The sequence below is a fragment of the Sipha flava genome, unplaced genomic scaffold (assembly GCF_003268045.1).
Source record: "Sipha flava isolate LNK unplaced genomic scaffold, YSA_version1 117_pilon_pilon, whole genome shotgun sequence".
In the NCBI taxonomy this organism is placed as follows: Eukaryota; Metazoa; Arthropoda; class Insecta; order Hemiptera; family Aphididae; genus Sipha; species Sipha flava.
This window is the reverse complement of record NW_020271741.1, coordinates 1,002,391-1,030,183: the sequence shown is the minus strand read 5'-3', so window position 1 is coordinate 1,030,183 and position 27,793 is coordinate 1,002,391. Positions and strand designations below refer to the sequence as shown.

At 32.1% G+C, this 27,793-nt stretch overlaps 1 protein-coding gene across 1 annotated transcript in view; it reads right to left on the bottom strand.

Moving 5' to 3' along the window:
• The window catches only part of LOC112693131 (transmembrane and TPR repeat-containing protein 1-like), a 168,302-nt gene that overhangs the window by 136,049 nt on the left and 4,460 nt on the right, over positions 1-27,793 (bottom strand). The window contains exon 2 of the mRNA XM_025568057.1: positions 1,402-1,579. Coding sequence (XP_025423842.1) covers positions 1,402-1,579 — 178 coding nt within the window. The remainder of the gene's footprint in view (positions 1-1,401; positions 1,580-27,793) is intronic.

Below are 27,793 nucleotides of genomic sequence, written 5' to 3'. Positions count from 1 at the left end.
AAAGAGAAAAAGAATAATTTTTGATTTCTATATATACCTTGTAACCTATCCAACTTTTGTATTTTATATTATTTCAAACATTTCTTTTGAACATCAACATACCATCCCAGTACAAAAAAAAAAAAAGTAATAATATTTAAAACCTTTACAGTTAATTTAAACTTTTGTTAAACGAAAATTATTATATTATTTTTTTACTATTTTTTTATATTTTATTTTTTTGTTTCGTATCGGTGCACTTTATATCTGTCAAACACAGAGTTTGGCATCGGGAACAATATTGTTTGAAAATAAAAAATTATTTCATGGCATATCATCATACGTCAAAATACTATAACCGTTATAACACCTCGGCGATACAAAACGTCCGATACGAGTGCGACAAATTCATTAATGCCACCCCGATCGATAAGGTGATATTTCGCGATAAACATTGACTACATCAATGTCATTGTATTATTTGAACGGTGGTAATGCTTACAGAGTAAATATATTCATCTCTAAACTCCGGATATTGTTCCCAGTATTTTAATACAATGTTCAATTTCCAAACTCGCGTAAATACGCAGTAGTAATACGGGTGTGCTGTGCATGCGATGATACTACGACGAGCCCGTGAGTTATAACTACTCTAAACAGACGTCTACATAGACATTGAAAATAAATTGGTAACCGTATTAATCTACGTGGTTATTACTGCCATCGACGGGAAAAATTACTATTCGAAGAAAATTTATTGTTATTACGAATATATTAAAACTATCATTGTATAAATACAATACAAAACGCTCATAAGTTTACGAAATATACTTTTTTTATGATTTTTTTTTTTTAAAATTATTTCTTTGTTCTATTCACTTTTATCAATATTTTGAACATATTATTTACTTATAAATCGGATTTCGAATTGAAAAATATTTTTCTGAAATTTTCTGTGCAAATCGAATATCGAATCAAATGTATTTTTAGTTAAAAACGTAGCGCAGCGTGATAATGATGCATCAACATTTCAAGAAATGACCCCGTGCAGTCACTTCTTTATTCACCGATCTGAACTTTAAATAAGAATTAAAAATAAGTACAGCCATGCAAATTAAATTTAAATGCACAAACATTATTTGAAATAAATCAACCTTCGTAATACGAAACATCTATATGTTGTCATCATTAAAAAACTAAAATAAAAAATAAATACTTGAAAAACTATAGCGATAAAAAAGTTTATGTTTTCATTAAAATATTTTGGGGTCGTACCCTCACGTGTTTTACACGTGTAATTGTAAGATATTGCATGAAAATTATTTTTTTTTAAAAAAACTTCACGTGATTGTTCATGAACCCGTATAAACCCGTAACGTGTAAAATATTAGCTAACGTTATGAGTTGTATTCGCAAACTTACCGCCTCCGTATGGATCGGATGGACAGCGAACAGGATTCCGGCTAAAAGCCCGTATTTGTGTTGCAAACCTGCGACTGAAATGCACAGGCGGGCGAACAAAATGCTACAGAGGCTGTGCAGGACAACGTTGATGACGTGAAACCATACGGGTTGGAGTCCGAATAGATAATGGTTCATCCTGGAAAACACAAGGGAAAAAATATAAAATATACGTATGATAAAATTAAAATAACATTTTAATATTGACATTATAAAATTGATAACACATTTTTTTTTTTTATAATTTACTTATCAAACATATTCGTATTTATTCGATACATTTTCATACAGATGTAATATAATATAACATACTGCTCATGGATTAAATTCTATTTTCGAATACGAGTTTACCGTACATATCGATTTAACACGTACAAGTCTAGTATACTTCGACGCTTACACAAACTTTCACAACTGTAAAACCGTTTTAGCTCTTCTGGAAATACCAACCTAGTAGAATAGCGACGTTATAGTTACAAGTGTGGTATACCGACTATTTAATTGGTAGGAAATTACTATTTCACGTGATTGCAACGAATGTTCATACCCACAGGACAAGGTATACGATTTTCTACACATGAATGTATTTGCTCATTAAAAATAATGCTAATGTTTCAACGAAACCTTAGCTCGGTTTTATGAACAAAAAAAAAAAAAAACAGGAATGTATAAATATTTTTTTCTCTTTTGTATTTTACCTTCGGTATCCTGCTAAACTTGATAAACGTTATAGAGTCGACAGCGTACTTTACTAACACCGTCAATACATTTTGCGCGTGACAGAACGGGGGTGTTAGAGTCAAGCGTGTAGTTTTAGTGACCTATGACAACAAATGCCATTTGCTTTCATTCTAATGACTTACAAGTCTTCTATAATATAGATTCCGGCCCACGGACGAATTTTACCCGGCCCGCAGAGAAGGAAAAACATTAAAAATCGATAATAAAATGTAATAGTTTTTAACAACGGAAGCAGATATTATACTAGTTTCCAAGCATATCGTATCACTCATATTTTAAAGATTGAATGGGTGATCGTCAACGGAACGTGACGATTACACATCAACATCAGTGCATCAATTACCGTCGACCAACGTTCACTTAATACTCGTTGTAATGAGTTGTTACTTTTGTTGTTTTTTAGTTGTGTTTTATTGTTATTTGATTATGAACAAATAAAAGAAGAAAAGTTGAATTTGAAAACAGGCAGTTTTTACCTGAGTGAACGGTATAATATCATTTATTGAATCATTCGGGGGCCTTGCCAGTTTGTTTGTATTTTATTTTATTTTTTATGTCATTTTTTTAATGTTTTAAGTATTAAATATTATAATAAGACTTCATATAAATTAAATAGAAAATAATTTGTACAAAAAATGTTTACATTCAAATACAATATATTAAACATATTTATTTTGAATTTTGATGACACCCGAAAATTTTCTAAATTTCCAATGGGATCCTACAAATATATTAATTTGTAACAATTGCACTATACTATGTATATTTTTTCATATATTAGCCTATGCAAAACTAACGCGTGGGAATTATACGTGACGTGAACACATTTTAGAGGATTACCGTAACGTAAAGAAAAAAAAAAAATGGTAAACTACTGCGAGACAGGTCGCTTTCCAGGCCAATACTTTGTTCGTCTTAGAAATAACTCTCGTCGAAGGGAAACCGCACAAATTCACTTACAAATAAAAAAGAAAACACTGACTTTCCGCTGACCTTAAACACGACCTTGTATACGTATGACTACATCTTGAGTGGTGTAATTCTATTCGTGCTAAACGGAGCGGTTTCGAAGTTGGAGCCCATTTCATTCACTACTGAATTAACATCCTTAACGCGGAATGAAGACACACGGACTTCATCGGGTAGTTCTGACATGGTTAATTTTAGTTGTTGAAATCATATTTCCACTAAGTTACGTCGTACCGGTATGTTCCTCACGTTTCTGTCTTGTATTTGTGATCAGAGAGACGTACAGAAAAGTACATGACGTATTTTAATATGGTTATTATTTATAAGTTGCTCAAATTGTCTATTATTATTCATCTTTCTTCATCAGTATAATATACGTTATATTATAACGTACATGGTTTTTGTTATGTTACTAATAATAATAGTATAGTTAAATAATATTTTCTTATCAAAAATTTAGTCATTAAAAACTTATAGGATTGAGGCCGTAAATATAACTATAATATACAGTAATATAATTTATTATATATAAAAATAAAGATGTAAAAATAACATCAAACTCCACAAATAAGTAGAAATTAGAAAAAAAAATGATTATATCATAGTTACCTATAACCAGGGCTATGTTTTTTTTTGTAACTTCTAATTATTGATTTTGTCAGTAATGTCTAAGAATCAACTTATGATGAAATACATAGTGGTGTTTTTATCTTATATCTTTTTGCATATTTTGGATATTATTGCATGTTTTTTATCTTAAGAATACGAAAAATGAATCTTTTATAATATATTTCGTAATTAATATTTATAATTCAGTATTAATATTTCATATTTAATACTAGTCCTGCTGATTAAAGTATAAAACTTGGTTTTGGTTTTTTATCAAACATAAATTTCATTCTAAATTATTTTTATTTTATTTTATTTCTCAATTATATTATACTAAGGCAAACAGCCAACCACTGATATATTTCAATAAATATTTTTTTTGTAACTATATTTTTGTGTTTATCTTATAAAAATTTAAATGCATATTTTTATATATTTTGGTAAATAAAATGCATTTTTTACAATTTTTTATTGCATATAAATCTTAGCCCTGCCTATAACAAAAATTTCATCAATAACTCGAAGCTGTGTTTTATGAACCAATTATTAACGAATTTAGAGTTTATTGAACACAAAAAAATAACCATTATCGTATAAAACTAATAAATAACGATTTTAAAATTAGTAAATCAAAACAAGGTCGAAGTTTAAATTTATAATTCATGTTAAAATATTATCTACGCTAATGTTATTTACATTTAGTTTTAATTCTACTATGACTGTATAATTCGGTATGTATAATTTGTAATAACTTAATGACACTCTCTCGACTCTTAATTGGCAATTATAATTACCAAAGTTTCGCGTCTTTATCATTGGGGTTGCACTACTGCTATGCATACTAATTTAGACTACCTCAAGTTGGTATATTCTCTGGTTATGTATTACTGTGCATTTTTATTTATTAATTTATTTATTTTCTCAACGGAGAGTATACACCAAACAATATCCGTTTAACGATGACAGCTTTTGACTTGAGGTTGAATATGTACCCTGCGTATGAGAAAATATTAATTGTACGATGTATATTTGTGAAACATTATCATAATATACGGTACGAATATCGAAATATTAATTAAACACAAACTTGCACTATTTGTGTAAGGTGTTTTGCGTTCAACTCATAATACCATCATAAACACGGACTGTCATAGAGAAATAATTGTTCCGCTGTTCACTCACCCCCACCTACAACATCCTCGTCATAAATACAATATCGACTCCAAGTAACAGACCTACAAGAGATAAACTCGTACGAATTATATTATAGTTCCACTCAAGTTTTAAGCGCAAACCAATTGTTTATTGGACACGCGATGATTTTTTTTTTAGTCGTAGATAATCGTAAGCTGTGCTATGCCGAGAGTTGGAGTTGAGTAATTTACACTTGTACGCCTCGGGCCGGCAAACGGGAAATTTCAAGTGATATAGAATGAACTTTAACAGATTCCAAGTACCAAACTCTAATAGCATTACGAAAAGTGTTAACCGGCATCTAGGTTGTACGTGTTTCGGTCGAAAGGAAAAAAGGAAAGACAACTAGAAAATATAATTTTCCACGTAGGAATTATATTCTCAGAGTATGGATTTTTATTTGCACATGCAAGTTGAAAACTTATTCGAAAACATCGATACATTAACATGTTATTTATTCAGTTACGACATATTTTACGTTTTATTAAATAGATTAATTGAAATGTAATATTTTTGTTTTGTTTTTGTTTTTAAATAATCATTAACGCATCAAGATATGTGAAAATGAATACCAGATAAGAATTCATATAGCAAAGCCGCAGATCCGATTTGTGACGAAGTCCATGCCAAACTTTCTCAACTTATAATTAAAACAAAGAGATTATATTCTCTTTGGAAATAATTAAAACGGGAAGTTATTCCGGAAAGAGCTTATAGGTTCTCTACCACGGAATTTTATCCCGGCAAACGATTAGCCACGAGTTAATTTGAATAAAGCCGGCGCATGGAATATAGATTGCAACATAGCCCGAGTGCCTGAATCTCCTTACTCGAGCTTATATTCTTTAATGAAGTCGTTTCGAAAGTTTTCCTGTCGCGTCTGCGGGGGAGCGAGTCAGCACCGCGAGTAGCTGCTGTACAATGCCGACGTGATTATAAACACTGCGTAAATCGATTATCTCGCCAAAAACCGTCTCCACCCTCTACATCGTAACACGTTAAGTCGAAACGTTATCTCGATATGAACTTCCGGGGATCAATTGCGATTTAGGACGTTTAATTAAAACACAATCTCGATAAAGGTGATTTACACCGGACTCAAGGAGGGGTGCGATGTTCGTTGGCATCGACAACGTTTGAGTGTGCGCACAAATAATGTAAGTGTGACGTAATTCCGTAGTGCTGCTCGATGCTTCGCGGCGTTGGCAACGGACGATCGCTATACAAGTGAACGGAACGTACGAGTAATACGCGATCGGCAATCTATCCGAACACTAGTGTTTATATTTATTTGTTGCTATTTTGATTCTTGAAAAATGTACACCGATTCATTTCCGTAGAACCGGATCAGTTTTTCGATTTGCGAACCGAAATTCTCCACGGATTCCTTGTCACACATAAATTACTATATACCGTTGAACGAAAAACAATTCTTCTCCCATGAGTTGGTACGTGTAACGCAGAGCACCGCGGAAACGAGTGGATAAATGAAATTACCCGATCCGTCAACTACTCTGTTTTCCAAACTCGTACCTGTACACGTTGAGCCGTTGCAGTTCGACAAATGAACCGTCCTTTAAGACGATAACCTACTTTTGACATGCATCTGATTCGGCAAATGATGTCGAACGATAAGAGACTATTTAAAAAACATGATAAAAAATTATCATCAAGCGCAAGCATTGCAGTTATAACATAGAGAAAGACTAGTACACTGGAAAAACGCTCCGTAAAACTTTCAGAGTTCTGAAAAATAATTTAAGTCCAACTCGTAAAACACTATTTTAAGTCAACTGTTACCTATTCATTATACTTATGAGTTATGTTATTTTAATATTTTTTAATGTACTAACTATTTTATTTCTTCTTTATATTTATCATTTTTAATTTTATAAATTGGTCGTTTCATTCACTATCAATTATATATTATATTTTACTATACTTGAGCCTACAGGCTTTTACTCGATAAATAAATAAATAATAATTTTAGAACACGATTAGTGACATAACTGTGTTGAAATATTACCTAATAGTTTTTTATTCAACTAGCCGTTCATTTACCTAATTTTTCATCAACGAAATGAATAAAGCGTATTAAAACCCTGTTTGAATCATTTCAAATATTGAATGACCATGATCACCATACAAAAAACAAAGAAATATATTTATAAAATCATTAATATATTATACAACATATGATTTATGATCAATAAACATAATCATAAAGTATGCCATTAAAAAAAAGTTGTTATAACATTTATTATTGAAATCATTTCGACAACTATACTTTTTCATTGTGCGATAACCAAGTTTAGTTTAAACTTAATTAAATTTAACTATTTTTATGTTTGTTTTAAAACTTATATTAAATTAATTTGGTTGTACAGAACCGTAATGTATGTACTTGTTTATTTGTAAACATTCTTCACATGTTATTACAAGACGGTTAGGTTAATTTGTGGCCATAACATCAATGCACAAATAATACCTCTTCAATTATATTAACCTATAATTAAACTTTCTCGCAGAGTGTCAGCTTTAACTCTTTTGAAATTCATTAAACCGAACATTCTTAATTAGTATGATTTAACCAAACTGTGTTTGTTTAATATTCTTTTTCCCCAACAAAATAAGTGTAATTTTAATTAATGACCTCGTTTAACACGGTTCTACAAACAATGGATGTATTTGTGTGTACACGAGAATAAATTATTTACAATCATCGTAGGTGTACACTTAAGTCTGCTTTTGTATCAAAAACTTGATTTAGTTAGCGAAATATGTCGTGTACACATATGTACTGCTGTAAACAGCGTAGAAACGAAACATTCGAAAAACATTGCGTTCGTCATCTACGAAATAATAAAGAATAAGATTAAGTAATAGTTCATTTACCAAACATAAGAATGTAATGAGTGTAAAGACTCAACAGTCAGACATATTCGAATTATAATATATATATTTAGAATATTTGATGATTTGTTTCGAAGAAAATTATTTATATCGTATTATTACCGTAGTGAAAGAATACAACACAGTGAAATATTATAGTATTGTTAGGTTAGGAACAATGCCGTCATAGTTTAAGTTTCTTAAAATATTTAAACTCTGGGATATTACATTTGAAGACAGTTGTTCAGTAGAGAGGGGAAAAAATGTACCATATATAAATAAAGTCGATTGTACAACTGTGAAAATACGAACATGGATAATTACGAATACATACAATGGAAGAAACTCAGATGTTCACTGGTTTGATTAAACCGAAGCTCGTATTATGACATGAATAATTAAAATTCAGTAAAAATACTCTTGACTAAAGACTTATACCATCGTATAAAATTTGTACATTTTAATACATTATTAAAACACTTATCGGGATCATCCGTTTAATCATTTTTCGTTTTAAAACGATACATTTCACGTGTATTTCACTAAGAATTCGTTGATTAATAATACATTTCTAATGATTAGTTGGGATGATTGTATTTCACAATGTATAATGTATTCCGTTTGAATAATTATGTATACAAAAAAATGCAGTTAGAGCAAAATGGTATTATGTAAATGTCCCGTGGACCTTGTTCCGTGAGTGGTATCTTGACGAGAGTATATTTAGAAAGAAATTGAAAAAATGATCGAGAACTCGAGTAGTACACATGTTTAGAAACGAATTAATTATGATGTAACATTTTCCGTCGAAATTGTTCGTAACTATGTGTAATTGTATAAAATTTCGTACGTTGATATGTAACTCTTCATCGAAAAATCATCCGGATGGTTTTAGTCCGTAACTGCTTCACCCCCATCGTCCAAAACGAACGTTTGAATCACGTGGATCACGTTGGACCAAGTATTAGTATTATAATTGTCAGATGCACGGAGGACGAGATATTCGATGCATGTTCAACTGACGGTAACATTGTCCTAAACCGATTACTCGGAGAATCTTAGTTATCGGTAATGTCACTCGATAGTAATGCGATGCATTGTAGCTTAGATTGTATAATATCGTCTCAATATCGATACCGACAGCAATAAGCTAATATTATTCAATCAAAAACATACATTGTGTTTCGCGTGAAATAACGTTAGCTAAATTAAAACGGTAAAAGAGCATTTAAATTTTGGAAAGTGCAAAAATGTACGACTGCATTTTCTTATTTTTTTTTCAAAATTGTTTGAAAGGAATTTATAACTTATTTGGAAGCAACTAAAACTGTTCGAAAATAGTATGACATCACCACAAGTCACTTACATCTGCTATTGATGGTTAAATGGTATTCTACGAATGTAATCGTATAACGTTCGACGCCGTTGTCCAATGTGTTGAGTAAAACGTATACCACGTTATTTCCGTGACGTATACAATCAATTAGAATATTATTGAAATTGTGATTTTATCAGTAACTTATTGCACCAACGTTCACGGGGTTGGAAACAAGGGTGCAGCGACCGTCGTAGGTATTAATCCTATCCCGCGAAACAATGTAAAACGTCGCGTAACGGTATAATATGCTTATATGGTTTAATATGCTTTGAGATTTATGTGCAATGTCATTAAATCAAAGAAGTTTAAAAACGCGAGATGTTAAACGTTATGCGATACAACATATATTAATTTCGTAATTTTACATTATCCACAGCGTAAGGCAATGTAAACCCCGTCAGTAGAACTTTTTTTTTTTATTAATACCGATAACGTATTCACTTTCAAAGTTTTTTACAACACCATCCCTGACCTCCCTATCCACACTTTCTAGTGAAACATTAAAAACCATTTTACGGATTTGATTTTAACTATTATTGTTATTATTATTATTATTATTATTTTTAATTTAACTATCATTATTGTTATTATTTTTCAAAAATTTACATTTATTATGATGTTTTGCGTTCACATGAACGTAGTATTCACCGCAATCGGTTGTTCAGCACGCAATTACGGTAGTTAAACTTTAAACATTATTATCTCATGAACGGTTCGTGACTAGATGTTAAGTAAATATGCGCATCTAGGTACACGCATATTTATATAAATATATATTATATACTCGTATGTATGTATATATATTATATACTCGTATATATGTATATTTACACGTATTTACTGCCACGGGGAGTAGAATAATGACGCATTGTTCGCAGAGTCCGATACAGATTCGTTCTCACGTGACCAACCATGCGAGTGTAGGAGTGCGAAAAGGCTTTTATTTTTACTTTGGGTTTTTGTTATTAATATTTTTACTTTTTTCTAAAGAGATTCGAGCATTAACGCAAAGCTCATATACTCACCCTTTACGTCAAGTAATCTGATTAACCGGACATGTCGGTCTGTATGACGTGCGTGTTCTTGTGTAATTTCTAAATATGGCCTTGCAGAGTTCCACTAAAAGAAACTAAACTCAATTACATCTCTCTCTCTCACCTCCTTTTCTCAACTTTTTCCTCAGCCTTTGCTCTGTTTCTCCGTCGACAGCAAGCAAGAGGAACCCTCCAGAAAGATAATAGAAGAAGAAATAATAAAAATAAAAAAAATAAAAGAAGAAAAAATTTATCGCAATAGAACAGGTATTTCAAAGTTCTACCGTACGTTTAATCATATTATACAACAATGCTGTTGTGCCACAAGAAATTCCTTCGCCCGGTAATTACTTAGTTAGCTGTTAGCTAAGTAAATTAGGCGTAATGAAATTTGATTCGGACGATTTAAATGTTGTACCACAAATATACGCTTCGCTCGTCAGTAACTGAATTATATTAAAAAAAAAAAAAGTTCGACAGAACTGACTGCAGTCGTATAGTGTATTTGTATGGACGTAGTAGCTATGGCGATGATTTCATTTTATTAATTATTTTATTTCATTTTTCTTCAATTTTTTATTTTTTTAATTAAAAACTTGTCGGAACGTTTTGTTTCGTAATTAAATTCTTTTGCCAATTCCTACGTGCATTGCGGTATGTATGTGTGTATCTACGTGGTTGGAGGGGTGGAGAAGCATGTAAACAGTGAAAATCGCTTGCACACATGCGTACGTACACATGCACAGTGCACTTTTGTGGAATAATTTTCGGCGAAGAGGAAGGAAAAAAATAAAAACACACACGAACCGTAATGTTGCGGATTTATAATAAAATTCCGCTCAGCCGATCGGTATTTCGGATGTATTGCCCGAGGGGATGTTGAACGCCGATCGTCATTACACGCGTTAAGCCGGTGCCACACGACTCGTGTACTTGATGAGCATCGTAATTGCAGAATTGTTCACCGAGTGTTTTTGATTGAGGATTTAATCGCACCTACACTGTTTGTACAGTAATTGTACTGATAATTATTATCTATCGATACAAGGGATTATTTATAATTTCATTGACTCGTGTTGCGTTTACCGACAACCAACGGGACACCATGAGTGATTCGGCGAGTGAAAATAATCTCAACATTCAAAGATGAAACACCTGCGTGACTCGTAAGGCATCACGATTGACCGATTAATTCACCGAGTACGGGATTCGTGTGGAACCGGTTTTACATTACTATACGCAATAATGGTGGAGGCAGTGGGGAAAATCGTTTTTCGCGTATGGGTAAACTGCTGCACCCCCAAGCGGACGTGTGGGCGATTGCGTTACAAGGCATAGCATGTGGGTGTAAAAAAGAAAAAGAAGGAAAAAAGTGGAAAGTGCGCACATCCCGTCCGGAGGAGAACAATATTGTTGCCATCGCGTTACTAGGGGGAATACGATGCACGATTGATTCTTCGAGCGCATGCGACGATAAAGCAACGTTAAGCTCTTGCGCGCATTATGTAGTGCTGGAGAGAGAACCTTTCACAAGTTCAGCTCCGATTTCTTAAGGTGCGTTTACATTATAGTCCAAACAAACGCGAGTGAATCGTACCGAATGCAGTAGTGTTAGCCGGTTTGCCGAATGCGAGCGAATGGGTAGTGAACGATTCGTTCGCGTTCGGTGACGCTGGCTCGGATGGCTGTATGACCAAAGAAAACGCTGGTTCTGTTCGAACGATATTCGGTTGTGTTCGACACTTTGGGTCCACGACTGAATACTTCAAACCATATTAGTTTTCAAAGCGAATTCAATGCGAATACTGGAGAACAAGTCCGAACTCGGTAAACGATCGAATCATGAACGAATTCGTGTACGAATATATTCGGTGGAATTCGCCCGCATTTAGACTGTAATAATAATAATAATAATAATTTATTTATATGAATAAAACGGGTATTCGCCCAATAGTACAAGCGTTTAGATTATAATATGTTAAACGCTAAATATTATAGGTAAAACCTATAAAATTTAAGCGAAAATAAGAATAAAAACCAAAGAAATCTATTATATCAGTTATTAAAGAGTATTATTTAAGTAAATTGTATGAATCATGCTTAATAGAGAAAAAAAAGAATCAACATATGTTATAGTAAGTTTGTTATACTGGGCCATAGTTCTTGGAATAGGCGAATATTTTGAATAATTTGTTCTGTGTGATGGTAAATAGAACATTGCCAATAATGTAAACGCATCTTTAGACGTCTGTGATTTAAATGCGTCACGGGTCTCGAAATAAAAAAAAACGTTATGGAACTTCGGAGCGCCCCTTTCTTCCGCTCCGTACGTTTGGTGTCCAGTAAACGAATAGCCGACGCTTGAAAAATGGACGTTTTACTAAACCGAGGGACGGCGAATGATATTTTTCCGCTATCGAAATCATCGACAACAGTAGTCAGGTGTACAGATCGTTGTCGTGATATTATCATAGCAAAACCCAACGTGTGATCGCACGGCAGAGAATGTGGTAGGTATGAATGAAAACGCCTAAGGGTCGAGTTCGCACGAGCGCCAGTCCTGTGTAGTTGTTGCCGGTTTCGACATCGCATGTCCAACAGTCCGTTTTCGTTTTCGATCCGGCACGTAATGCTAATTCGCAGAGATACGTGTGCTCCGGCCATTACCGCTGCGCTTGCGGAAAAACACTTGAACCGGGTGCCGCGCTTACCGTCCGAATAATACGCGCATAAAACCGATAACGATCCGTTTTTCTATTCGCCATGTACGTAATATATGTCTCAAAATGATATTGTTGCACGAACAAGTAGAACGGCAATACAGTGCATAATCTCATGGAAAACAGTTCCCCATGACTGCAACGTCATGAAAAGACATTCCCCCTCTTCCGAATAATCGTAACGTGGCTGAATCGAAAAAATATTTTGTGTTCGGGGATAATATAAGTAATAAAAATGTAGTCGTCTGAATCTACGTATGCTATCGTAGTAACTAGACATAACGATTTTCCGTGATGTGCACTAATTTCGATATACGATAAGAAACGCGCGTGTGCCGTACACGCGTCAGATATAAAACGTGTATAAATGACATAATACATGAATATTATGTTAATTCGATAGCATTGCCCAGGTTATAACGTGATATGATAAATAGGTGATGGACGCAATATCGAGATGAGGAAAGCGAGGGACGTAAGATAAAGAAAAATACTCCATCGACCGCAGGGGATGTGATTTTGTTGAAAAAAAAACTGTTAATAGCAATGGCAGCATACATCGCATCGTATATCGAATGGGAGACCGATAAGGCTATTGATTAGGTCATGGTGATTTTTTTCTCGTACAATGAGAGCCGTGTTCTAAAACGTTTGAATGCTCCTCGTGTAGATTGTAACTTGGCTTATCTAATTCATGGTTAAAATCTACGAATAACCACGAACATAAAACTTAAACGCTGGACAAAATTTACTATTTTTTTTATTTTTTTGTATCATTTAACGCACAAGTACGTTTTTGATGCATAAAAATAATAATTATAAAACATTTTACTCAGGCAGCTTTATTTTTTATTATTTTTTGGAATATACGTCTTCTGTGAAACGTTTTGATACAGTTTGCACTATTTCAATTAGTAAGCATTTCGATTTCAAGCACTATAAAGATAAAAATGAATGTTACTTAATCATCTAAAAGTAAAGATAAAATGCATATCATATTTCTATTGTGCTGGGCAAGTTAAAGTTACAATAAATTCGATAGAAAGCGATATAACATATAAATGGTTTAGAAAGCTTGCAAAGTCTAATAATTACGTATAGTAAAGCAAATATCGCATAACGACAACATGCATACAAGCCAATCCCGATGGTTGTGATTTTTCATCACTAAATATAACGATACGAATTAGTGAAAGAAAATAACACATTTCTTTGACGTTATAATTAGTAATGAGTAAAAAATACGTAACAGGTAAACGAGTTCAAAGGATGATAAACACAAAATTTTCATTATCTTATATAATTAGAAAGATTTATTACAATTACGTCTATACTTTCTATATTTATTGCTTATGATTTTATATTATATTTAAAACCTAAAATAATTATTTAATGTAAATATAATATAATAAATTCAAGATATTTTATTTTTATTATTATTATTATGATATTATTATTTTTTTTTTTTTGTTTGTTACTTTATTCCATTAGATTTATTATGTTTTAATTTTGAGATCAATAATCAGTACAAAGTTGTTATTGTTGTCGTCAAGATGACGATTTGTTTCGACATCGTTCCACGATCGCTATTATATGGATTTAACCTCGAAACCAGAACACCACTGTTTATTGCATTGGGTAACGAAAGGATAACTGTGTGCGGTATGCTGATAACGTTTTGGATTTAGTCAATTTCGAAAATAATTAACAAGTTAATATATTATAAATTCTACATATTATTATTATATGTACGTATAGCTACACGAATCAAAATATTTAACATTACATTTTGTAGATTTAGACAGAGTAAAAAACTATTTCATGATTTGTATTCAAAATCTTATGTAGAATATTTTTATTTATTTTTTTTTTTTTTAATAAAAATATAATATAAACATTTAATTCACTGAAATTCATGGTTTAACGGGACGTCAAAAAAATATTTAGTAGTGATCCTGCAGTTTTTGAAACTGAAAACTTTTGACTTTTGTGAGCCGCCTCGCTCAGAAATTAAAATTATAATACTACTGTGGTTTGTATAGACGTTGACGATTTCAAACAAAATTAAACTCGTCAGTGGGTTATAAAAGTTACCCTTCGAACGTTCCAGTGAAAATCGCCTGGCTAAAAATGTGTAAGCTTTTCGGAATAACCATTATAGCAAAACGTATGCACGTCCTGTAAGTCGGTTAAGTTAGTTGTTTAATTTTAGCTTTTTTATTCAAGTTTTAATCGAGATGTAGTGCGTGATGAATTCGCTGAAAATGATATGACCACAAACGTTACGATGTGGAAACAGTTTCGGTATACCGAAAGATAAAACATTTTCTTATAATTGCCGAAAACGATAATGGCTAATGTACTTTACGCAGATCACCAGGGTAGTTTTTGAAATAGTCGAAGATGCGAAAACCAGTAACAAAATTATGGACAAGTGCTCGAATGGCATTTTTTTAAATGTAAATACGAATTATTATAATCTACGGTACCGCTAGGAATATATTTTTCTGACCGTTCATAGTAAAAGGAATTTTTCCCGACTTCGAAACCGCAATGGCATCGGTCGAGGGTCACGATTGTTGTTGACCCGATTCCAGCGTACACAATTTCGACTAGTAAAATTTCTATGAAATGTAAAATTCGCAAAATGAATTCAATAAAAGCGTTCATGCCAAAAACCAATGTCTAAAACAGAAACCGAAGATAACCGAAATATTTTGGACAATATTTTCTTATGACTATTTAGCTCATGATTATGGTTAAAAATAATTACGCATGACTACCATCACTAATCGTAGACACGAATATTGTATACGACATAGAATTTATTATATAATTTCACGCTTAAAAGATTTATTTGTTTTTTTGCTTTTAATCGACTCGATTGAATTATAAAACGATGACGATGACAGCAGTGGAGAAAATAATAATAATAAGTATTAATAATAATGATAATAATAAATGGAAGTGATATTTTTAAATTAAAAGTCTGCAGAGTAAATTGCTCCAGATTATTTGAGATTGTCAACAGTGTACAGTCTAATACAAACTCGCAGCTTAACCGAACGATATAATATTATATATTCATGTAGTCTATTCTGTATCACATCGTTCTATCTCTAATTTAATGAGCTAAGAAATCACGGTACGGTGCGATTTTGGAGTATTGAAAACACAACAAATATAGAAAAGTTTTACTTCGTCATTGATATTAATTAAATATTTTCGATTCTGATTAGACGATTTTACTATCCATTTTTAATGATCGTTTTTATTTTATCAAAACTCTTCCTTACATTTTTGGAATATGGAAAGTGCTTAGGGAATGTCATATAACCTAGTTTTGTAGACAAGGAAATAGATATAATCTCGTATATTACACCGATAAAGTTATTGTTAAAAATTCTCAGTATTTTTCCGAAAAACGTCTACGGTATTAAATTTTTATATTTTTGTTGACTGAATTCGTAATATTGATCTTTTGAGGCTAATGCTTAAAAATGTAATAGTAAGTAAAACCACGATCATTATTATTTTACGTATTATTTACTCATACGTTACATTAAAAAATTATATGGTTTTTTATGCCATACGATATCAAATATATTATTTTATTGTACATGATTTCGTTAAGAAGAGAGTTAAAAAAACTAAAAGAATTACAGCGATACTGAACAAAACTGACGAGTTTGTTGAAAGCCGTTTTATAAATTCAATCATTCGTTATTGGTTAATCAAGAAAAAAAATTATTAATACATTATGTTGCTTTAAAACGTGACATCCTGTAATACATTTTTTTTACGTTTACACAACGTGCGTACACAGTCGAAAGTTGAAAACGGAAAAACACGATGGCCTGTGTCTATTAAAGTTATCAATCATAAAAATATCAGAATTGTCCGTGTACTCTGTACCAAACTAATAATAATTAGATGATCGATTATCATCGTATGAGTTCTAGTGACAAACAATTATTATAAAATAATGTGTTTAAGATCTTGCTACTGAAATACCACGGTTTTGTGTTTGCAATATTTCTGAAATTGCTCTCATACAATATTTTCATTTGTATGTAGCCGAATCCTCATAACAAATATACTTATTTATAATATAATTCTATCGAACATTCCCACGAATCGATGTCATGTTTACTAAATTTACGAGTATAATTTGCTTCAGATTTTTAATAAATTCGTCCCTGTGTTATCGAAGTTGGATTTGTAAATTATGCGAAAATTGCTACCAAATAGATACACGGGCCGTATTCTAATTTTTGATTATCACATCGTTTGGACTATATTTATAACGTTTTTTATTTTCATAAAACTAGCGATTCATATTTTATACAATGTTAACTATAATCTAAGAGAGAACTCTTACAATATTTTGCATAATGACAAAAACCTTATTCATTTAGTTAAATCAATTTTTTTTTAGGGATTCTGAATAGTTAGTTTTAATTTAAAAAGTCGTCTCTTTCTCCACCTCTCTTTTTATCTTACTCTAACTGTATTTTTTCTCTGTCACTCTTTCAATCTTATTTTAATCTCATCCTTTTCACCTTTTTACCCATCTCATTTTACCCATCAGCAAAAATCAGCAAGAAATGTTTGTTATGAATAATAATTTAAAGAAAAATAATAGACAAAAAGGAACAAAAATGTATGTGATAAGAATAAACTTTACGTTATAATTATCGTTTTCTTTTATTTTCCCGAAGAATCAGTTTTCAGCTTAATTCTACCAAATTCCCTAACGATGTACTCCAAGAAGATTTTTGTCAACGACTGTAGGAATTTTACCATAAAAAGTCATTATCACGTACCGATTTTATTATACTTATAGTAGATATATATTTATTACTTAAAATCTGTTTTATCGCATACGGCATATAAATATTTATATTTTACGTACGCATATCGATTTAATAACTAATTTAAATTTTATGTTGGAATCTAAACTTAAAATATATTGGATATTTCTTTAAATTGATTTTAATTATTAGTTTTAGATTAAGCATTAGTTTTAATATTTCCAAAATAATATTATAGTATAAAATATAGATTAAGAATAAAAAAACCAACACTAATACTCACAAAACTGTATCAAAAATAAAAAAAAATAATAATAAAAATTCTTTGCTTAGTCTAATTAGCAACTAATTGTAATAACCTACCAAAATACTTATTTACTTTTTAAACAAAAAATATAAATAATTTATATGTTTATTATCTATCTAGACAAAGTACATATTACATAATTAAATATAAAAAATACTGAGTTCATAATATATAATGTACATATTATGCAGATCGGATAAGTCACATCGTTTTCCATCCCACACATGTACAAAAATGATATATCATTACGTTGTTTAGGGGAAATTTAATGGACAGGATTTTGATATTCGATTCACTCCTTTCTAGTATAAGACGGGTGGCGTGTTTTTGTATTCCCAATTTAAAAGCCTTTACCGAATCAGAAAATCGATTTGCGAATGCAGTTTAAATGATAACAAGGTAATCAACGGATTTTAATAATAAAAACCTATGTTATAATTGTTTAAATCGCTTTTCTAGAAAATGAGAAAATTATTAGACTAATCAAACAAATAGGTATAATTTGAGAGTACAGAGTTTCGTATTTGTTTTGATACAAATAATTGATGTATGTAGTTTTTTATCAAAAGTTAACCCTAACATATTTTCCAAATAATAGCGTACTATCATTACACCATCAATAATTTACTGCATGCTACATTCAGAATTTCAATACAACTTGTTAGCATATATTTGTGCACTGTTATTAAATGTAAATTAATATTAACACAATATTGTTAACGCAGTATCTTATCTATTTCTTTGACATGTCATCATACAATTGAAACCTGATAGCGCAAAACGGATTTTAGTTTATTGAAATGATTAGAGTCATTACAGTCTTAAGACCGAATACATATTGTGTAAACACAGCGAGAGAAACACTGCGGAATATTCAATAGTCTTTCGATTATTAAACAATTAGTTTATTGAAAGTTTATAATAATAAATAATTCGAGATTTCACATTATTACGTGCCGATGAATTTTTACCGAAATGTAAGAACATTATATTAAATGTTTGAAAAGTTAGTATTTATTGTGTTCTATATCTGCTTTCGCCGTGGTATGTCCGCTTCAACAATGAATGATACAATCTTACCGGGAAACTTTAAATACACCCATGAACTTGAAATCATGTATCTTATAAAGTTTTCAGCTCATATAATTAAAATAATATCGTGTAAAGGATGAGTAGAGTTGAAACTCCCGTGGGCCCCGGCTTTTATTATTATTTCACTGGAGTGTTAAACAAAAGGAAAACGATCCTCGGAGAAATTACGGGTGCAATATATTTCCATTAATAACTCTTTTGTTGCTTTTAAAAGGCACCGGAAGGTAAACACAACTGCTGTAGAACATACAATGGCGGTGATGAAAAATATCGCCCGAACGGTGCGCAAAATATGCCCGCGATCGTGAATACTAGCCGTCATCCCATTACGCGTGTCGCATCTCTCCGAAATACGTTTCACCACCTGTCCTGTTCTCTCTTCTGGCCAACCACATGCACCTTATAAGACCCTCGTACGTCCCTCATCTACCGTTCGGATCGTTCGACGTCGATGTCCTATCGATGACCAAAAAATATTGAACCGAGGGTGCTGTTAAACGTGTAGATATAAAACACGTATGTTTTATATACGTCGTGTACAGGGGTGATACATCGAATGTCGTGAGGGTGATGTTTATATGACGTGATGGATACACGGGTCTTACATACATTTATGTAAAAATTGTCCAACACCAAGTGATTCGAACAACATATCATATGGGTTAACGGTTACTAATAAGTAATATGGGCTTGTAATAAATATTCTGGGGAGACTTCAATTATTTGACATTAACCTTGATACAACAACGAACAAGAAAAATAATAAATATAGAAAATGCTATAACATATTTTCAATAAAAATAAAAATATTTCTATACATTTTTAAATAGTAATTATTTACAAGTAGCTGTTTTTTTTTTTTTTTATTTTAAGGGGAGACGCAGTATCAAAGTTTCCCCTTATGAGTCGCCCTTGATAATGAGTGGTCAACGAGTGGACAATTGGGATTCGCGTGGTTGCGTTCGAATTGAAACCATCAAGCGTACATGTCTGATGAGATCTTGAACGAAAATAGCGTACTGTTCCAGAGAATGTGGTTCATGAAAATGAACGATCGCTTTGCAAGCATAACGTTATAGGGGTGGAGGTAAGGAAGGTTAGAAATGAAAGATTGACTAAATTTAAATATTAGCTATTCGCAGGCCACTGATATACGGATTAGGTTATCGTATCCGGATGAAATCCACGGGTTTTTGTACGGACGACCACGGTATTGGTAATCTAGTGCGGTACCGGTGGTAATCGAGACAACATAAGTGTTTGATGGGTACGCAGCACTACGATGAAGTTGAGTTAACCGGGTGAATCGGCTGCCGGTTAGGTCAATCTACTGGTCAATCTCATCAACCGGTCTGTTGTTAAGCAATCCGGAATGTTGAAATACATACGAGAACGCGAAACACCGGCCTAACAACACGATGTTCTATACTTGCACCTTTTATTAGTTTGTTTAAGTTTTCGAATAAAAAGCACCTACCACGTAACATTTGTACCGCCTACGTGTATCTCTCTTTATTTTGGCGTTTATATTATCATACATAAGCATAAACGTAGTGTTTGTGTGGGGGGGGGGTAATGATTCAACCTCATCCCCACGTAATATAAGAAAAATGCTTATATAAAAATAACCTGACCTACAAATGTAATTGTTAATTTAAGGTTTCTCATGAGACTTGCAAATAAAATATATAAATCTTTATATATTATAAAATGCAGCCTCTACTTTTGGTAAACCCCGACACATAGTCTGGAATCCGAAATTGGAAGTGTGTACATACCAGAGGTAGAACTTGGATATTTTACGCCCGGGGAAAATGTTAAAATTACGCTCTATCATAGACCAATAATCAAATAATTTTTTCGAGAATTTTTTTCTAATAATTATTATACAATCATACTTATTGATTTTTAACCTAATAACATTTTGTAACAAAATTAAACAAATTAAATTGGTTGTTTATAATTACAAAAATTACAACCACTAAAATTTTACACCCAGGGACGAATCCCCGTCTTCCACCCCTTGGTTTCGCCCCTGCGTGAGATTCACGTTAAGTGACGCGGAAAACCCGAACTAGTACGGATACGACACGTCATCTGTTGCGAAAACGATGTTGTAGCGGATGACCAGGGATGTCGACGGTACACCGATGATAAAAAAATAATAATTTGTCTGATACTCTGACAAATATTCACGGTCAATCAGGGCCGGATCAAGGGTAGGGCTAGGTTAGGCTATAGCCCCGGGCCACAATGTGTTTAATTAAATGTTAGCCAACAAATATAAAGCCCTGTTTTATTAATGAATCACGACTATACTACGGTATACAAATACAGTCATACTATACTCGTTAATATTTATTACAAATTACTAAATCTGAATAAAAAAAATTGGGTAGAAATACCCTAACAGACCTTCCAATATTATAATCATAATCCCGCCCTGCCATCTATACAATCGGTCAATACGACGGTAATATTGTGGTCCTAATATTTTTTAGCAATATTTAATTTCTTCTTTTTTTGCTGGTAATAATTATACGTTAGAACCAAATTAAATATACTGTTCGATCACCCTGATCACGCTGTCTAACATTTATCCCATTCACTGATACGTAACAAGCTAATATTTTAGCCAAAGACTCCGGCCTGCCGACAGACGCATTCGTTTTGTTATTGTCGCTGACTTTTGCGTTCCACACGTGACGTTTCCATCTCGTGAACACTGAACATTACTGTACTCCTGTACAGCCGTCACATATAGCCACGTGACTTCCGTGTTTTTTTTTAGGTTTCTTTATCATTACACGGATTAATATAAATTTTCATCTGTACTAAAATTATGATATTTTTCGCAATAGATGGTAGCGGTTTCTATAACAATATCTTAAAAATCGTATCACTGGTCAACATTGATATCCCTTTTGGACGATAGACCGCAACGATTGGTTATCACCAAGGGATATGCTTATTTTTATTTTCATGTGAGCGTAACAACAGAAAAAAAAAGGTTATTCAATATGATGTCCCGGCTTAGGGATTTCAAAATCTGGCAACCCTAAACATGACGCCTATTTCGATATTTTATTCAGTTATACTTTGAAAATACAATCACTTATTTATTCAATATTCTATGTCAAACCGACGAGTTACTGACCTGATCAGTTTTCTGATTCTAGGGTGCTCAACTTTTATTATCGCATTCATTGTTTTTAATTACGGATATTATTGTAATTGAACTTTTTTTTATGGATAAAGAATTTTTTAGTGTAGTAGTGACAACTGTTAATAAAAAAGTTTTTGGAATATCAGAGTCATAATTGTTTTTTTTAAAACTGTATTTTCATTTAACGTGTATGAAACTACCTATTTTTTAAAAAAATGTAAGCAAGAAAGAAAATACCTTATCTAATTAATTTTTATAAATATTTGATTGTTTTCAGAATATTTCTATCATCATATTTTCGGTTATATGTGTCTAATTATAATTTTTATAATTTTAAGTATAGTTTAAAAAATTGATTTCTGAGCACATTAACATTATACATTTAAATAATAATTTTATAAATGTTAACAAGATAAACTAAACATTTACAAAATAATATTATACTATTTTTATATTAACTTCTGTGTACGAAGTAGAAATTGTAAAAAAAAAAAAAAGAAATAAAAATGTGAAATGCATTGGAAAACAATAAAAGATATTACATATACTAACATGTATGGTAAAAGTAAAATATGGTTAATATTGAGATCGTAGGAAGAGGAGAAACAATAATGGTTGGTATTCAAGTAAAATTATGATGCCATAAATGTCATAGAAGTGATAAAATAAATATATATTCAATAGGTGTGTATACGTCAAATTCGAATGGGATAGACTTGCATTTTTTGATGTTAAAATTATTTATTTATTCGAAAAAATAAAAATAACAACGAATTTAAAAGTCGTGAAGTACATACACGCCGGAAACCGAAAACCTTTCATCTGATAACTCGAACCCGGAGGAGAATAACGTTTAGTCAACAGTTGTAGTGAACGACTGTTATACTGACGTTAAAAATATAATGATTAGAAAATATTCAATCTGATGGAAATAATGTCGTAGCGCGCATGCTTATGAATCAAGAAACGTCCGGTTAGTATCGGGACAATATTAAAATAAAATTGTCACATCACCATGATAACTGCATGTATAAATTTTAACCACGTTTGAATAATTTCTGAAACATTCGAGTTAAACACTTATAGTGGTCGTGGTGATATTTTTGTTCTACGTGAGAACGTACACAAATCGTTGATTGGTTTATTTTAAATATTCAGAAAATTTTTGAAACGTGGCCGAATCGACTTTTGGGATGTAATTAATACATTACGGGTGGCGTGTTGAAATTAAATCGCCCATTTACTTTGTACACCATACACCTGTAGTCCTGATATCATGTATGTCAATCGCGTGCGGACACAGCGTCTGGCATAAATTAGATTTGTATCGCGTAAACGAATAAAATAAAATTTAAAAAATATAATATGAAATAAAAATTACAAAAATGTTACGAAGGGTCGCAGATAAAATTGGTGGGAGGGAGGGTAGTGTGGAATAATAAAATAAATTTATTACAAGTTATTTCCAATAAATGAGAAAGTTTTTTTTTTTATACTTTAGAAAATTGAGAAGGCTTTGCTTCGAAACTTTATTCGGTGAGCTAACTCGAAACAGAATAAAAAATAAAATAAGAAGAGGAGCTTCCACCAAATTTAGTATGCGCATATTTTTTCGAGGGATATATTATAATGGGCGAATCCTTAAAGTTTAAAGAATATTGTAATCGGACAGTCGCTGTTCAATATTCCGAACGAGATTTTGGGGAATTTTCCTTGACGAAAATATTAACCCTATGTAGCAAAATGTACGAAGTATTCCTAGCTTTTTATTATTATTATTATTATCATCATAACTAATAACCCAATATTCATTCTTCCCTCTAAGAGCAGCTAATTCTTAATTTTAATATTTTATTATTCGGTATTATTCGGTTTTTCACACTATTCTTTTTATATCCCAAAACAAACGAGTATTGGGTGTTTTATACATACACACACACACATATATATATATATATATGTATATCACTAGCACAATCGCATTATTTAATATTTCATAACGTAATGACTCGTTGATTTGAAATGAGACACACAAACATTTATTTTTATTTTATTTTTGACATCAAAATGGTTTTACACGCGAGTAATAAAAAACACAATAATTATAATAACATTCCCAACACAAATTATTTTGCTTGATATTGAATATACTGTGATAAAATAATTATTAACCCATTAGATATTATATAATATCATTTACTATGATAACATAACATAATTCGCAATAAATTATATTCTAGATAGGTTTTGTGCGATTAAATTACAAGATAATGTTAGCAGTACTGTACGCGGAGAGAGGAAAAAAAAGTTTAAAATACACGTAATTAAACGACTTTCTGTAAGTTATCTAATGAAATGTCACGAAGTATGCTTTCCACAAGGTTACTCCTTTTGGTAGTTTCGCAATATTCTCTTAAACTATAGAATAAATGTATTATGAATTATTAAATTAAATTTGTATGTTTTAAATGAGTAAAATATAGTTTCCGTAATGTATACAACGAGAAATTCGTGTATAAATACTAATTAATCTTAATGACTCAAAGTTTTTTTTTTTTTTACTCGTCTCTCGGACGCGAATTACTGTGACTCGAGTTTATAATGTGTATAAAATTAAATGAAATTATACTAGTTTCGATGACATAAATGGTGGTTTATTTTTTCACATATAATATAGTATACACACCATAATCCTGCTGACATCGAAAACTAAATAAAGTTTACACGCCTATATTAAACAGTTTTGTCGGGAAAAAGAAAATAATGTTATTTACACCTTTTTTTTTTCTCGTCCTCTTTTCTTTTTTTTAAAAGAAAACTTTACTTGTCTGAAGTCGTATTTTATAACTGTAAAAAGTTTTTAGTGAGATATATTTTTATTTTATATTTTTTCCAACCATCCCGGAAGTTACTGGTGTCTTTGAAGCACTGGAAGAGAAAAGTCATTGGCAACATCCGAACCAATGATATCGTTATATATTGTATATACCGTTATTATATACGTGTACGGATCATGGGACAGAATTTATAACCGTCCGAAAAGCGTCCTCGGACTCCAACACCCGAACGCGTTGTTATATCCTTCCCGGTGTATCCGTTCACGACGATAATATATTACGTCGCGCGGATAACTTTTCAACGCGTGTGCATTCGGTGACACGACTCGATGATAAATTCACACGTGCGTACGCGCGAAAAAACGCTCTGACGTAGCCGGGAACGATATGATGGTAGTGAGGAAGGGGGTCGTGGGAGGGGTATGGAAATATAACATTTGTTTGAGGGAAAAATTTGCCCCGGATCGAATTCGGGGGCGCGTCACGACCCGATCGAACCGCGCACGACGTTAGTATTTTAATAATAAGAGTACCGAGGTGAACATGAAAACTATTACATTATGTGAGTTAAACATGATATGTACGGGTCCAGTTATAGTATTAACAATGTTTCCTGCGATACGTAAAATATATGTTGGCACGGTACTAAGTATTGGCCAAAGCGCGCGCAACGACGCGTGGTACGCGTACTGGAGTAATGCATAAATTAATAACTTAAATCTTTTTTTTTTCTAATAACTACTGTTAAATTTCAATTTTGCATTCCGCAATTAATTTTTAAGACTCATTCGTGCGGGGTTAGCGCAGCAATTAGTGCGTGTAATATAGACCGCAACAATACGTAAAACATCGTCATCAACCACTTGCGATGAAGTTATCTCGGAAGTATATTACTAATTAATTCAAACGTTCCACGGTTCATTATCGATATAATATATTAAAATCGTACACCCGTGTACAGTTTCTTTTGAACAAATTTATCTGTCACGATAACCGCTGTACGTACCTAAAACGTGTTGATTTTATCGAATCTGAACAATCATCTACTACACGGTCTACGAAATATAATTTTTTTTTTTTTTTTAATTTTTTTATATACGTCAAGCATGCTAAATTACAATAAGTTAGGTTAGTTAAGTTGGTTTGGTTAGTTTGTCCACTATAACCATATGGATCAATTCGCTCGCTAGCGCATATTGCTACGTAATAGTTTTATAATTTTATTCTTGGCACACGGATAGGTACGAATAATTTGTACAATTATTGTACCAAACTACCTTTACCAAATTATCGAAATAATTAATGGTGTTTGTCTACAATAGGTAACGGAATAATACAGAGTAAATGCACTACAACAACCGTTTAAACCGTGGCCGGGTCGTGAGTAGGTAAATATTTTGATGTGGATTCCCTGTGGCAATAAACGGCTGATGGGATGTGTTTCGTCTAATAATACAGCATGCTTTCATATAATTTTGAATTAATTCGGACCGCAATGAGCAACCTGCAATTTCGATGTCGTGTGAGAAAAGTAATAACAATTTATTAAATAAGAATAATAATTTTAATTATAATCAACGGAACACGACAGGATTTCCAAAATCCAAAAAAGTTATACAAATATAATAAAATAACCACACACAATCGTAATTAATTATATTTTAAAATTTTTAACATACAAAAGAAAAAATATCAAAAATATTTTGAAATACTTCTCACCTGATAAAATAGTATTATTTAATACGTCTATAATATCGATATCATTTTAATATTGTACAATACAAACTTTTTAGCTACTTCCTTGGCCACACAGCTTCACTACTTACAACAACGATAATCATTAAAATCGAATAAAATTATGTTTAATAAAAAAAAAAAAAATTAAAGATAATAATAACGCGGTGGTTAGGTGATACACGATGAAAATGTCCGTATAATTTATGCGACATACGGTTGACAGTTTTTTTGGACGTTAAAGTATAATGTTGAAGTCCTTGTGATAATTAAGACAAGAAATTTTAAACAAACATAACCCAAGAGCGATGTATTAGTAACACGAGTAGGGATATGATAAGATAACCTAACGGGTGAGTTCCGGGATGATACCCGATTTGCGTGCGATCTATCTGGCTTGGAAGCTGCAACAACGCGCTGTTCGAAGAATCTTGCCCTTGTTTTGAGTGTGATCCGCAGGATGAAATACGCGAGACGAGTGTGGTGACGTAATGTATCGTTTAGCTTTTTTTCCCTTCCGAATCCTCAAGTCAAACGTTTGTCCGGAGTAATGTTTATAAATATGTTATACCCGACCCTGCACCGGCAAAGACGTGTTATTTAGTGTTAGCTACCGTGCGGTGTTCTTTTAACGTGAAAAATTGGCTTGCGCTGACTATTATCACTGTTGATTTGTGTCCCCCATTACTTTTCGCCAGTTTATTTATACGGTATACGGTAGGTTACTAAATTCGGATCAGACACGCCGTCGCGTCACACCATGCTTAACCGGTACGCCGTGTTTGATGTACGACGTACATTGTATGTGCATTTATACTGATACTGCGAGAGACTGGGTATTTATCCGACTGATGTTTGGTAGACTT